Genomic DNA, 14,888 nt, shown 5'->3' with positions numbered 1-14,888 from the left:
TCTCATGCGAAAAATGTGTTTCAGACAGCGCTCTGCCTGTGAGTCCGTTATCTTCACAGTTCATCCGCTGTGGTTCCTGAGACGGTTAACCAGAACCTTTATCTGATCTGTCTTGTCTTTGCTTCTGCAGTCCTCCCCTCTGTGTGTGGCAGCCGTCCATGCAGGTGTGGTGTCCAACGCTGTGGGAGGGAGGATCAGTGTGGTCAGCAGCAAAGGCATCCCTCACTACGAGGGCACACTGGCTAACAATGTCACTTCCACTGGGTGAGAGATGCTATGCCACATAAACCCGTCCTTATATTTATGCTGTTGACTCCTGCAGCTTTAAAGATTTTTCAGGGATTTCTTTAAAAAAACAACAAAGAAAAATGTGTACATAGGTGATGCTACATTTTTGGTTTCCTCATCTTGCATTTTTCTCTTCAGAGGAACTTTGTCAAACAGCCTCTTCACCTTCAGGACCAACGGTGAGTTTTTTTCTTTCCCACAGAGCCTCATTAATAGCGGTTCCGCTTTCTCCCAGGGCAAGTCCTGTACATGTAATCATTATGGCATGCATCCGCACTTTTAATTGAGTATAAACCTTGCATTGTCTGTAATGTTTTATAAGTCTGCAGCAAAAACCTGGAGTACATTCCCTCCCAGTTTCCATGCTCAGAGTTCAAACTTGATTACTGTTAAGCTCCTGACCCTAAATTGTAGATATGTAGAAAATGTAGATAAATATAGAAAAGCTCAAGCATACATCTGGATTGGATTATGAGTGGGGGTCCCTCATTCTTCATCCAAACATAATTCCATGATATTACTTATATTAATGCCTACTAAATCTCATTCAGTCTCTTGAACGTTTTCTAATTATTTAAATTAATGGGCTCTCTGTGTTTTCAGGCTGCTATGGGACTCTGGGTTTGGAGTCTGGTGTTGTTGCAGACACTCAGCTCAACGCTTCGTCGGTGTGGGAGTGGAACGTCATCACCGGTCAGCGCAACGTGTGGTCGCCGTCAGGGGCCCGGCTCAAAAAGACTGGGTTACCCTGGGCGCCATCCCAGAGCGACCAGCAGCAGTGGCTACAGGTGGATCTGAAGAGAGAGAAGAGGATCACAGGTAGACAATATAAAAGACAAATAAAAACACAAACACTCGCTGGTATCACCAAATACTACAACAACTAATAATGATATATGCTTTGTTGATCCTTAATAGGAAATTAATTTGTAACAGCAGCATCTTAACATAGACAACCGAGACAACAGAGAAGGAGGAGTGAGGTGATGGAGGTCCCAGAACTGGTAGGGGAGGGGCCAGCTGGAGAGGATGAAGGTAGAAGTTTGGGTTGGAGGAGGAGGGTGGAGGAGATGGTGGACCTGGTCTCTCCAGTCTGAGCGTGTGCAGTAGGAGGAATGGAAACAACAATGATCACAGTGAAGTCCTCCAAGATAATCAAAAAAAGTAGAATATAAAACATCGCCAACGATTGTAAAAAAAATGTTTGGCATCAAGAAAAGAACACACTAAACTGAAAAACACTGGACTGAAAAGCTGCCGCATCACCGGCGCCAACGTTTTCTTACAAACTCGGGAGAAAAAGAATTACTAATAATTTTTAAGTAATTTACTGTAAGGTTTTACAGCAAAAGGTTCTCTCATACATTTTATCATATTAGTGAACAGTAGCTGTCTTGATTCAGACTGATTTATGGCAGCAGCTACATGGATTATGATGACTTTTTCTGTATTCGTGGTCTCCAGAGGTTGGAACCTAAAGACTGATAATCGACTGTTCCCCAACTTCCTCTCTAGTGGCACAACAAAGATGATGCTTTGTGAAACTATTCTATGAAATTCATCAATAAATACCCGTGTTCTCCTTATAATGAACTGCGATCACTCACTTTCAAGTAGCGCCAACATCAGGTCAGAATTTTAATTTAACCAGTACTTTATTACCAAACACCTGCAGATTTATTAACCTTCCAGTCGACTTTGCGTGTACCTTGTGCTTACTGCTAATTAGTAAACGTTAACATGCTAGAGCTGATGAAGATAACGAACTCCTATCATGGCTGCAGACTTTTAGACAGAGTCCAGGATAGTCCTCTGTAAGTAGCTGACTCTGTAGTGAGCAATAAATTCCAGTTTTGGACAGCATCTAACCATCACTTTTTTTGGCCTCGCCAGCAGCTGTTGAGTTGCACAATTCTCACCTCCATAAAATGCAGTGGTTGCTGTGTGGGAGAAGAAGCACACAAGTCATGGATACGAATACTGTGAAATTTCCATTGTGGGGTTTTTGAGGACACTGATAAGCTCCAACATTCGTGTTGTTTAGGTCCCCTTCATGCTGCTAGATTGGGTCCTGTAGGTTGCAGAACAGTGCCTTCTATGTATAATTTTTTTCTTTTGCCATCCCATAAATGCTTGATTGGACTGGAATATGGGGAGTTCTGAGACTGGATCAATGCTTTGGGATCTTTGTTGTGTTCCTCGAGCTCTTCCTGACTTGTTTTTGTGGTGGGCTTGATCTGGAGAAATGTTTAGGTGGGTGTCAAAGAAACGTCCATATGAATACCAGAATCTGAGGTTTCCTAAGTGAACACGGCGTTGTAATCCATCCATCCAGCCAGCCATCCAGCCATCCAGCCATCCAGCCATCCATCCATCCAGCCAGCTTAGTAGGATCATTTGGGGGTCGGCGCTGATCCCAGCTGACTTAGGGTGAAGACAAAGCATTGTAATAAAATGTTAAATGTTGTTACTTCACCTCTCAGTGGTTTTAAATAGCTCCGTCCAATATTGGCTTTTTTGCCAATAACCGATATGCAGATATTGTCCAGCTCTCAATTTCCGATTCCGATATAAACTGATAGCGATATATGTGGGCTATTTACCTAATTTTAGGTAACATCACATCTCCTGTGGTGGAATTAACACATCATGCCTCAATTTATTGTGATGCCCCACTGGATGCATTCTCAGATGCAACAAGGCTTTCAGATGGAAACACTGTCTGTGCAAAATAAGAAAACAACTTCAACTTAAGTTATGGAAAAAATGACATATTTATGCCATTTTTTTAAATTGTCTCAAACAGTTCACACTCTCTCTCCCTCTCAGTAAATGCTGGCAAAATCCAGGCATTATTTTATCGGTTTTCATGATAGGCAAAAAAAACCCCCCCCAAAAAACCACTCAATAACGATATTGACCGATATTCCAATTTTATGCCAATATTGGCTGATAATATCGGTGGGTGGATTTTATCAGACATCCCTAGTTTTAATGATCTGTGCATGAGTATTTTCATTTATCTGACCAGGAAATACATTAGCTTATTTACAAAAGGCCTTAATGGCAGAGCAGGATGTGTATCACAAGAATCCATAAAGACACATTATGATTTAACGTAAAGCACAATAGAAGGACCTGAGAGACACGAGACAGATAAAAACAACTAATTTTCTTGTCCTCATGCTCATTTTTTGAACGCACTGCTTAAGAATGCCTAAAAAAAGACGGCGTTTCCTCAAAAAGTATCACATCTAACCTCAGATAAAATGGCACACAGTGAATATGAAGCAGTCTTAATCTTGTTTCAGCCTTCATCAGTCTTCATCTTCTACTTTCTTCTGTCCATCCATCCAGGTATCACCACCACAGGTTCTACCCTGAGAGAGTACCAGTACTACGTCTCAGCCTACCGGATCCTGTACAGTAGCGATGGTAAACAGTGGTACAGCTACAGGGAAGCAAATTCTACACAGGACAAGGTAATTCAGTCACCAAATCAATAAACCGTGCTGGCTCAACAGTTACGTCATGTTTGTTTTTCCTTCCAAATTAGTGCAAATGGACAAAAATGACACTTCAGAAGGCTGCAGGGACACTTAGTTGGACTGTTTCCTTAGCAACTGGTATCGACTGAGAGATGTTTATGGCAGGAAATGCGAGCAGTCAGTGGTTTGAGTTAAGTGCTGTGGTAGACAAGTCAGGACACTTGGGCATTAATAATGAATGGATATGGATTTAGTGGCCAGGTTGTTAGGCTGGAAACTGCTGCCTACGAGCTGCTCTCTGCTGGGATTCTCACAGGCGCTTATTGCGTGGAGGAAAGTAGTTATTAGCTGGCCAAGTTGGAAAATAATCAGCTTATGGCTTACAGTGCATTTGTCCACAAACTGACTTGTTCCAGCAAACTTTATTTCTTCCCAGCTGCTACTGCTGACCTGCCGCTGGATTTAAATCTCTGCCACAAATGAGAGTGTTTGTTCTCACTTCTTGCCAGGTTTTCCAAGGCAACATCAACTACCTGCATGAGGTGAGGAATAACTTCATCCCTCCGGTTGAGGCCAGATATGTGAGGGTAAATCCCACCTCATGGCACCAGAGAATTGCGCTCAAGCTGGAGCTGCTTGGCTGCCAAGTTCCTTCAGGTACAAAAAAAACGCCCAAAACAAGTCTGTTTTTTGGCAAAAAAATTAAAAAGTATTTTAAGCTGGAAGATAAATAATTTTTTTTTCTTTTTCTGTCTATTGGCAGCGAGGCGGACAGACCTGGTGCCCAGGATGTTTTCCCCCTCTCATTACCCTCCACGTCCTGCGGGTACAAAACGGCCGCCTCGACTCGGCCAAACAACGCACACCCCGGACATCAGAAACACCACCATGCCTCCCCACACTGGTAAAGGTGCGTCAGGGTTTCATCTGAGTAAATATGAACCCTTAATGGAGACTTGTGGTATTTATTGCGGTGCTTTTGCTCCTAGATGTGGCGCTGGCAGCAGTTCTGGTTCCTGTGTTGGTCATGGTCCTCACTGCTCTCATCTTGATTGTGGTTTGTGCTTGGCACTGGAGGAACAGGTAAACGATCATTTCCTCCAATCACAGCGCTTTTGAAAACTTGAGTTTACACTAGAGGTGTAACGGTATGGTACGGTTCGGCTGTCAGTTAAGGGGAAAAATGAAGAAAAAAAACTGCTAATAATGAATCCAAAACATGTTTATTTTCTTAAACCAAAGAGCTGTTAGCACCTCAGTAAATCAAATTAAATGTAACAGAAATACTGCTGCATAATTCTCAGTATTAAATAAACTAAATAAAAGTGCAGCATTCACAAGTCCATCTTATTGGTCTGCTGTAACTATAACACTGCTGCGAACAATCGAGTTCAGCGATAAATATAATAAATAAAAAATATATTTTCAAATACGTGAAAGAAGTATTACCAGTTCCAGCTTGGGTTAGTTTCTAAATGCAACTGATGCAGTGAGAATGACAGACAGCTTGTGATGAAAGGGCCTGTACTGTGTATTATTCCACCCCTAGTTTACGCCTTTGTGACTGTATTTAGTTCTCTTCACAGGAAAAAGAGCTCTGAAGGGACGTATGATCTTCCTCACTGGGATCGCACAGGTACGCCACCGCTCTGCAGCACAGGTCAGTCGTTCTGGACGTGCTTTGTGAGTTTTACCTTCCAACTCCGTGCATGTCGCTGTGCAGACTGGTGGAAAAGCATGAAGCAGCTGCTCCCTTCCAAGATGGTGGAGACGGAGGATTCGGTTCGGTACAGCAGCAGCGAAGTTGGCCGGCTGACGGGGAGAGGGGCTGTCCCACGATTACATGCTGAACCTGCAGGTGGGTGGAGTCAGGTAACCAGAGGGGTGAACGACGAAGCAAGGTTAGTGTGTCTGGAAGAATGTTCACGGTCTCCAGTGTGGCTCTCTTTTAATCTGCTGGATCACCATAGTTACTTATGCTGGAGCTAAGCTGGTCGGGAGAAAGTTCTGTTCAGTTTTGGATTTAAATCAGCTGGAAGAAGTATGCTGCAAAAACTCAAAATCTTACCAAGTCTGTTTGTCTTATATTTAGTCAGAATGTCTCATCCCACTTGATTTAAGATAAATTCACTTAACAAGTGACATTTCAGCAGATGGAGGGACTTGTTTTAAGACAATGCATCTTAAATATCTTGTTAAGTCAAACAATCTTGAAATTATCTTGTTTTGAGTTGAATTTTACAAGAAAACTCAAGTTCAAGTTCCATACATCTCAAATTAGGAGGTTACATGAAAGCAGAAATCTGTATGTACTTGTAAATTACCTTTATTGGTGGTGGTGAACAGTTTGAACTGCTTGCTGTGTAACAGAGCCTTCCAATCACATCTATGGTTTGCAGCCATTGCTCAGTGATAAACAATAGAAGACATTTCTGCTGGATGCTGCATTTTGGAGTTGTTTTTCTGGCAATATTTAATATGAACGCTTAAGTCAACAAATCGGATGTAAAGGCCAAAACCAAGAATGTGCTTAAAGACTTCCCTATCCTGTGGAGCGAACACATTGTACATATACAGTTATGGAAAGGGCTGAGGAATTTCCTTACACAGCAGGACACTGATGTTCCTCAGACAGAGGTAAGAACTGTTTACAGCTGTGGATTAATACACATTTGATGCACTGCAGAATACTTACTCTAAACAAACCACAGTTTTAAGTTTTTAAGTTAAGATGTTTTAAGCAGTCTTTGGGCTATGGTAAAGCTCTGACAGAATAAGAAATCATATCAAACGGCATTTTGTAGAAACTATTAATTGTTGATTAGGTTTTCTTTTTCTGTAAGAAATGTTGGCATTAAGAAAAATGACTGAACCACACAAGCTTTTAATGTGGAGAGATTTTTTCTATTTGGCCATTTGGAGGCAGCAGCAATGACATATCACCACTTCATAGCATTACATTAATTTAGATCAGTCTTTCTGACAAATATTCTACAACTCCTGGTTGGTAGAGGTCTTTAAATTCATCATTATGTTCACTAGCTAGTAAGGAGCCGTGCTTACCTGCTGTTTGGTCCTGAGCAGGTCACATACGGTGGTTGTTTTTAGGACCTTTTGACTGAAGAACAGCTGCTAAATGCAACTAGGTCAATATATAATTGTAGGACTTTTTGTATCATAGTTGACGTTTTAGCTGTTTTCAGGCCTAAAATCAACATGGCCGCCTATAACCAAACACCACATGGCGTTTTAGAGAAAGATTCTTCTAAATATTATATATACAACTGAGTAAAATTGAATTAAATGTAAAGTTATTTCTACAGATACTGTAGTAAACCTGTTGACTACTTTCTATTAAATAAGTCAGAAAGCCTTGGAGTCTGGCCAGTCTTTTCTTCAGGAGGAAATGACATCATGTGGAGCAGGTCATGTGATCTGGAATTAACACACTTCCTGGAGAGGTGTTTTTATAATGGGGAACTTAGTGGAAAGGGATTTAATTTGTTATTTTCCATATAAAATGTGATATATTGCCAAAAAAGAATTATCTGTCCTGATTATCTCAATAAAAAGAACAAAATCCAAACTATTTCTGAATCAGCTCATTTTATTGTTGTCTAGCTCATTAGAAGGTGGTTAGTATTAAATTCAGACGGTTATTTAGTTGACATTTTAGTGATATCCAGTCATTTTTATTAATAACATTGTTTCGATAATAAATAATGATGGAATTTGTAAAGACATGATCATAATGGACATAAAAAACATTAGCTTTTACTAAAAATGTATGCAAGATATATCCCATGGACTTCAAAAGCCCCTCAATTATATATTGAGCCAACTGATGCAATGAGAATGAATCAAAACAGACAAGTTTTGAGACGAGCAACTTGTGATGAAGCTCTTACAGTCGAATGCAGCTTCTGTTATTGCTGAGCATCCTAGAAACTGGATTTTTGGAGATTTGTTGGGCATGCTACCAAGCATAAAGACATCAGTTAACCTATTAACTGTAAGACACCCTTTATTAATGATCATCTACCACCTGCTTCTTTCCTAGAATATGCCCAACCACTGGTGAGCGGTGTAACTACACTCGGTGCGCGGTCCACCTTTAAACCAGATGAGGGACCTGACCCTGGATACTCAGATCCAGACCTGTACGACGCTCCCATCTCCCCAGACGTTTACCACGCCTACGCAGAACCGCTGCCAGCTTCAGGATCTGAATACGCTACGCCCATCGTGGTCGACATGGGTTGCCACCTATCAGGGGGCTCTGCTTTGAACCAGCCCTCTACAGTGTGCAGTTTCATGGGTGCCGGGCCTTCCTCGATGCTCACACGGACAGACAGCGGCCAGTCGGGGAGGTTGGCGTACGATACGCCTAAAAACGCCACTGGACAGGTGACGCCCACCGAGGATCTGACCTACCAGGTGCCTCAGAGTAGCACTCAAAAGCCAGCAGGACAGAGCTGAAGAGTCGGGATGATCTGCCCCTCGTTGCCCAGAACAACCCAACGGACAAAGACAGAGGGTTGTATGAGGAGGAGGTGTGAACCTGTGAGCCTCGGCTTGAGTCTTGAATGAACACTACCTTAGCTTTAGATTCATCTGGAGATGTCTGTATCGCCTGAACATTTCTGCATGGCCACAAACTGCTGGTGTAGTGCCATTACAGTCCTATCACTGAAACCACAAAGATGAATGTGTTTGTGCCCGGCGCGAGAGTTCGGAGACGGATGAGCGGGAAGGAGAAAGCTGACTACTATTTGATAAAGACTCTGTCCCTGTTCTGTGATTCTTAGTAGGTCTTTCATCCTGTGAAAACTGTGATTTCCATTCAGTTAAATACTAAAGAAGGTTCAGCTGTAATGTACCTGACGATTCATCAAATCTAAGGGTTTTCTTACTGAATTAACTGCATGTTGCATTAAGTACTCTACATCTGAGATCTAAGAGAAACTCGTTTCCACGGTACGTTATTGTCTTACTTCGTTTAAACGCATGACTTGAAATTGTGGATAGTTTTAGCAAATTCCATTACTGCAATCCTGTTTAAACTCAAATGATTTACTGATATTTATTTTTATTTCACATCCTGCTGATGAGAGATTTTTTTAGTGATAAATACCCCACTGCCCTCACTGACAGCAGGTCAAAGAACAGAGCTTTGCGCTGTTGTGAACGATAAAGTCGTTTTTGATAAATCCTGTCAGACATTTCAACTTGAAGAGGCTCATGGTGAGAATCGATCCAGTGAAATTCCCTTTTTTTTTTATAGTATTGGAGACCAAATGTTGCCTTTTCTGTTGATTCACATCAGATCTGACTTTCACAATTGTGCCAAGTTTTGCCAAATAACCATAAAAAGAAGTCTTAAGTTAGATGATGTGTCCTTCAAACTAAAGGTACTGCGAGAAGAGGTAGTAAATATGTTACAGCTGTGATCGTTTCATAGTTTGTGTGTTGATTTTTGTAGTGATTGTCTGGTGTTGATGTGGGTGTTTGATCTGGGTTCCCTCCTTGTATCTATGTGCATCGGTGTCTGGAAGTCGTTTCCATATTTCGGCCTTGTGTGTGTGTGTGTGTGTGTGTTGTTTGGACTGTGTATGACGTGGCTTCAGGGTGTAGTAGAACGTCGTCTGTAGCACCAGTAGACTGCATTCCTCTCCTGTCCAACCTGTGGTACTGATCCGACCAAACGCTCGGCGGTCGGGAGATGCAGATGGAGGAGTAACGTACAAAACAAGCTGCTTTATACCTTTTACAGAACGGCGACCTCACCTAAAGGGAAGGTGTTGTCTGAACAGCTGTGCCACTGTCAAGCTTCAATTAATGCTCAGTAACCAGAGTTGTGGTGCTTTGTGGTCACAGAGGGGTTGTGTTTATGTGGCTCTCACTGATTGTATATAGAGAAATAAAGAGTTTTTAAAAGATAAAATGGTTTATTACAGTCATCATCTGTCATACAAACATATTTACAAATGGTTTATTTCTAGAAGTAGAGCTGCAACGATTGATTAATTGATTACTTTGAAAAAAAAAGACAGACAAAACTATCATTCTCTGATTCCAACTTCTTGAATTTGAATATTTTCTGGTTTCTTTACTTGTCTTTGACAGTAAACTGAGAATCTTTGGTTTGGGGGCAAAACAAGACATGAGGATGTCATGAAAGTAATCAGTAGTTGCAAGTCTACCTGCAAGTTTCAACCTGTGCACGTAGCCGGCATGTACAAAGGGAAAAACATACACTGCAAATTGAGTAGGTTATGATTAGAAAGTTAAGCTTTTTACTTGACTATCAGTGGAGATAGTTACATTAAAGGGGAAAAAAAAAGATTTAAATAGCTTCATCATTGTTTCCATTGTAAACATGGTGTTTGACTTTGAGCCGTGCAAGTTGCCTAATGGGCAGATTACCATTAGATTTTATATTCATGTATCCATCAGGACAAACTGCAATATTGCCGGTGTTCTCTTAACAACTCACCAGTGAAAGAAAGTTGCATTTTACTTTGGTTTGTGACAAATATTCCTGCAAAACTAATATTTTCATCAACCTCTGCTGTAATTTAACCCTCCTGTTGTCCTCATTTACATGCACCAAAAAATATTGTTCCCTCGTCTGAAAAAAATCCAAAAATTTGCAAAATCTTCAGGAAGAAAATTCCAAAAATTAAAAGTTTTATTTTTAAAAAAAAAAATCCCAAATTTGGGAAGAAATAAAAATGTAAAAAATAAAAACAGTAAATATTTTCAAAAAATTAATAAAAATTTTCCCCTAAAAAATTCTAAAATATCTAAAGTGATTCCACATATATATCAGTAAAACTTCTAATATTTTCTTTCAGAACATTGGGAAAAAAAATCAACCAAAATCCAGCAAATTCCACTAGATTTTGGTTGATTTTTTCTGAATGTTCTTAAAGAAACATTTTTTTTAGCATTTCTTTTTTTCCACCCAAAAAATTAGTGGAAACTGTACATCCGTAGTTCAGTTTTGCAAAAGGATCATAATATTAAGCATGTATAGCGCTGACATTAGGAGGCATTCTTGGTGCAGAGGGAAATTAAAAACCGAAGGAAAAACATTAGAGAGATTTGTGGATCTAATGTAGCACATATCTAAGTGTAGTTCTTCCATTTTGCATCTATTGAAACATCAAATGCAGTCTCAACACCGCTGCGACTGGACTTTAGTCAATAATTACAATAAATACAGTATTAAAATCATATCAATAAATATCAACAGTGCATGAACCAAATGGTGTGTATTAAAAAAATGAAAATCAAGTAAAGAAAGCTTCACCTCTGCGTTACACACATCCAGCTTTCACAAGTGCTTGTTCAGAGCAACATCATCACAACAAAAAGCCGTCACATATGTAGATGATTTAGCTGATCAGGAAAGTAATTTTCCAGATGTCAGACTCTGTTCTGCATCAGTTTTCCTGCACATGCTGTTGTGAAATTGTACCAAATTAACATTCTTTCTTTAACCATTCCCCAGCGTTCTTGTCATTTAGGATTTGTTGTCTCTTTAAAACAGCTCCTAAGCAGCATGACGATTAGCACTTTTCATCTGCTTTGGAGATGTTTTTTTTTCCCCATTATGTCACTGCTCTGCATCCCGAAGCACCCTTATCTTACCCTTCATTCCTCCATGTTCCTCCCGTCCTTTCCAAACTTCCACCAGACCACAGTGAGGACGACGGCGAGCAGCAGGATCAGGCCGCTGGTGACGAGGTAAGCGACGGGCAGGAAGTGGTTCTGACCTCCGAACCAGCTCAGCGTGGCCAGCACCACTTCCTTTCTGCCATGGAAGTACTGCACAGGAAAGTCTGAGAGGGCAGGTCAAGGCTCCAAATAGGTGATCAGAAAGGAGAAGCTCAGTGGAAAATAGTCAGCATGAAGTCTTAAAATAGTCCCTGTCCACACGCTTCTGTTCAACAGCAGATAAGACAAAGAACAATAAGACACCAGTAACTTGTGTGTCACCCGCCCCCGAAGTTCCCACAGGAAGGCATCTCTAACACCCGTCAAAGGATACTGTAGGAGATGTCGATGCTGTAGTTCCCTGCTGGAAGCCCGTGAGTGAAGGGAGTGTTGGCTCGGTGTAAAACCCCGTAGAGCTTCTTGAAGTTGGGGAAGGCCGCCTCCCTCATCCACACGATCAGGTCGTCGTTGATGAAGCCGTTGTTGTTCGGGTCGAGGAGGTCCCGTTCATAAACGGGCTTCTGCCAGTACGGAGGTTTTGTTGTTCCTGTGGAAGAAGCATCAGAAATGTAGCTGAACATCTTCTGACACAAGTTAAACAACAACTAGAGGTTAGATCCTGATTTACCTTCAAACACCTGAGCCAGTGTCATGTTGCCCGTGCTTGGGTTGCGAAACTTGATGTTTTTGTCGGTGTACCACGTGAGGCCTTGTCGTAACAGAGGAACCCTAGCTAGAGAAGCACTGGAGCCATGATAGTACAGAATGAAGGAATCTAGAAGGACACATGTGGGTTAGGAGTCCAGTGAGAGGAAGGATGGAGGAAGGATGTGGGGACTGATGATGTGTGTGATGTTTACCGTTGAAGATACTGTTGGCCGCGGCACCGCAGGGAGCAATAGGGAGTCCATTCTGGCCTTTAATGAATGGATTGCAATATGAACTGGGGGTCTAGGGAAGAAATCCAGATTTAAGCAGGTACTGTACTTTAGTGAAATAGAAACTCCTTAGTAATGTACCAGTGTATTAGTTTCATGCCGTTTTATACCTACATTCTATTAAACTTATCTGTTTATTTGCAGTGATCAAAAAAAAAAAAAAAACGACAGACAAATATGGGCATGTATTAAAATGACCCAGCAATATAGCAAGTCTTTAAAGTTGGCTTCACCTCAACCAACAATATGAAAGTGCTGCTTGTAATCTATTGGTATTATTTCTTGAATTTCCCTCGGGATTAATAAAGTATCTATCTATCTATCTATCTATCTATCTATCTATCTATCTATCTATCTATCTATCTATCTATCTATCTATCTATCTATCTATCTATCTATCTATCTATCTATCTATCTATCTATCTATCTATCTATCTGTCTTATCAAGGGTGTGTCATATACACTGCCTAGCTGATGCAGTGAGGAGCTTCTCATTTCTTAAACAACCATGTTGGAAGACATATCCTGGGTCATGGAAAGGATGTTCATCTGTCTCAGAAGGGTCAAATTATTGACCTGCATCAAGCAAAGAAAACAACTAAGGAGATGAAATGACTAAAATCAGGTTGAGAACCGTCCAAAGCATCATTAAGACCTGAAGGATAGTGGAGAACCATCATCTTCCAGGAACAAACTCTTAGATGATCATAGGAGATCAACAGTAGAACTCAGGGCTGTTTAATAGTGAAAGGAAGAACATTTCCACACGTACAATGTGAAGGAAACTCAAGGGATTGAGACTAAACAGCTGTAGCTCTAAGAACACCACTGATCAGCGAAGCTTATCTGAAAAAAAGGCTTCAGTTTGTTAGGTAGCATAAAGATTGGACTCTGGAGCAATGGAAGAAGGTCATGTGGTCTGATGAGTCCAGATTTACCCTGTTCCAGAGTGATGGGGGCATCAGGGTAAGAAGAGGCAGATGAAGTGATGCCCTCATTATGGCTAGTGCCTACCAGCCTGTGGGGGTTAGTAGACTATTCAAACTAACTCTGCATGGTGACAGAACCTGTATTTGTTGCACCATGTTACGTCTGCATAAAACTAATCACGTGTCTTCTAGGTGATAATCTGATGAAATTGCACGCAATACTGTGGAAATACCTTTAACCTGTTCTTCCTGCCGACCATCTGCCCATCATCTCTGGAGATCATGTATCTGCGGAGGTTCTGATGAAAGTTTCGGAGGCCGTAGTAGAAGAAGACATCTCCCTGAAAAAGAAGCATAATGCACATCATCGGCTCGGTGCGGAAACACAACGGCTTGTCTGACTTTTAGCTTCAGAGGCCGGAAGAAGAAATAAAAGCACTGGTGTGAGAGCAAATGTTGATCTTGACAAATTACTCTTAATTCAAGGTCCACTTCCGAGTTGTTTGAGAGCTTTCAGCCACATAACCATGTGTCACTTAGGCCTGTAGAAAAAGCTTGTGAGTGGCCCTCAAGTTCAGGTTATTCTGTCACAGTATGTCATCAAATTTAAGGGGTTGTTACCTTAAAATTTTTTTTAAGTTCAAACACCACCTTACAGCTGCAGGGCTGCGCTGCGTTGCTCGCATTTTTACGCTTTTCAAAGCACTTGTCGCAGGTTCCGGCATCTGTGTAGTCCATCTGAAAAGACGAGAGAGAGTGAATTTAACAGCACAATCTATCGACAATAAACTGTTCCTCATTAGCTTCTTCCAAACACAACCTTGGATCTTTCCTCTCTCTGTCACTCCCTGTTTTATTGCTCACCAGGGCCTTTGGGTTCTTCCTCTTTGTGTCCAGCACACAGACTGTAAAACATTTCTGGATGTCAATATTAGTACTTAAAAGCAAGTGGAGTTTTTACTCACCTTAAACTCCTGAGTGCTTTGCACAGTGAGAAGCAGCCACACTCCCAGCACCAAAGATATCAAAGACAAAAAGTAAAAGAAAGGCAGCACAGTGTTAGCTGTTAGCATTGTAGACAGGGCAGGGAGCCGCTGCTGCTTGAAGGCTGAGTTGTCAGGCCTCCGAGCCAAGGGCCCAGACTTCGCTTTCACCTTGCCCATGGCAGGGACCTTCAGCTGGGGACAGAAGAGGAAGTCGGTGGACGGCTGGAAGATTCAAGAAATTCGTACGAGAAGGAGCTGCTCTATCTTCTCTTCCTGTTCTTTTAATGTCAGCGATATCACCCAGCACACACACACTCGCACCGCTCTGCTTGCCAAGAGATTTTCCCAGCAGGCTTTGCAGGGTGGGGGGAGACCGTTGTGGCCTGTTACTTATTAACCACTACCTCTTTCTGCTTTCTGTTACTTCCACTTTTCTGGCCGATTGCGGTTTGTTCTTCTCCATTTCCTTCCTACAACACACAGATCTTTGTTCATCCACATCAAAATGACACAGAGGAGGTTTTCATGTCTTCTTAT

At 41.5% G+C, this 14,888-nt stretch overlaps 2 protein-coding genes across 3 annotated transcripts in view; one reads left to right on the top strand and one right to left on the bottom strand.

Annotated features, from left to right (window-relative positions):
- dcbld2 (discoidin, CUB and LCCL domain containing 2) overlaps nt 1–9,720 on the top strand; it is a 26,699-nt gene extending 16,979 nt beyond the window's left edge. Inside the window, exons 6-15 of one of the 2 annotated variants that reach the window (XM_035951205.2) lie at nt 131–264; nt 427–467; nt 892–1,107; nt 3,646–3,770; nt 4,286–4,433; nt 4,540–4,680; nt 4,766–4,859; nt 5,363–5,412; nt 5,500–5,634; nt 7,837–9,720. In XM_035951205.2, the coding sequence (XP_035807098.2) occupies nt 131–264; nt 427–467; nt 892–1,107; nt 3,646–3,770; nt 4,286–4,433; nt 4,540–4,680; nt 4,766–4,859; nt 5,363–5,412; nt 5,500–5,634; nt 7,837–8,255 (1,503 nt within the window). In that variant the 3' untranslated portion in view covers nt 8,256–9,720. Of the gene's footprint in view, nt 1–130; nt 265–426; nt 468–891; nt 1,108–3,645; nt 3,771–4,285; nt 4,434–4,539; nt 4,687–4,765; nt 4,860–5,362; nt 5,413–5,499; nt 5,635–7,836 lie in introns of both variants that reach the window. The other variant, XM_023276742.3, reaches the window with a different exon arrangement.
- Nucleotides 9,701–14,888, bottom strand: tmem30c (transmembrane protein 30C). Its single transcript, XM_023276744.3, has 7 exons — nt 14,331–14,888; nt 13,987–14,103; nt 13,599–13,706; nt 12,359–12,449; nt 12,127–12,273; nt 11,833–12,045; nt 9,701–11,623 (listed from the first exon to the last, which is right to left on the bottom strand). The coding sequence occupies exons 1-7, from the start codon at nt 14,526–14,528 to the stop codon at nt 11,436–11,438; spliced, it is 1,062 nt and encodes a 353-aa protein (XP_023132512.1). The 5' UTR covers nt 14,529–14,888; the 3' UTR covers nt 9,701–11,435.

The sequence above is a fragment of the Amphiprion ocellaris genome, chromosome 11 (genome assembly GCF_022539595.1).
Source record: "Amphiprion ocellaris isolate individual 3 ecotype Okinawa chromosome 11, ASM2253959v1, whole genome shotgun sequence".
NCBI classification, from domain to species: Eukaryota; Metazoa; Chordata; class Actinopteri; family Pomacentridae; genus Amphiprion; species Amphiprion ocellaris.
Note: the sequence above shows the minus strand (reverse complement) of the source record. Positions and strands in the feature narration are given on the sequence as shown.

What these genes read in the sequence shown, in the direction of transcription:
- tmem30c (XM_023276744.3), bottom strand. Translation starts at nt 14,528, where the DNA reads ATGGGCAAGGTGAAAGCGAAGTCTGGGCCCTTGGCTCGGAGGCCTGAC. An exon ending in AAAGCACTCAGGAGTTTAAG is followed by an intron (nt 14,104 to 14,330) that starts GTGAGTAAAAAC and finishes TCGTCTTTTCAG; the next exon opens with ATGGACTACACAGATGCCGG. An exon ending in ACTGGCTCAGGTGTTTGAAG is followed by an intron (nt 12,046 to 12,126) that starts GTAAATCAGGAT and finishes CTTCTTCCACAG; the next exon opens with GAACAACAAAACCTCCGTAC.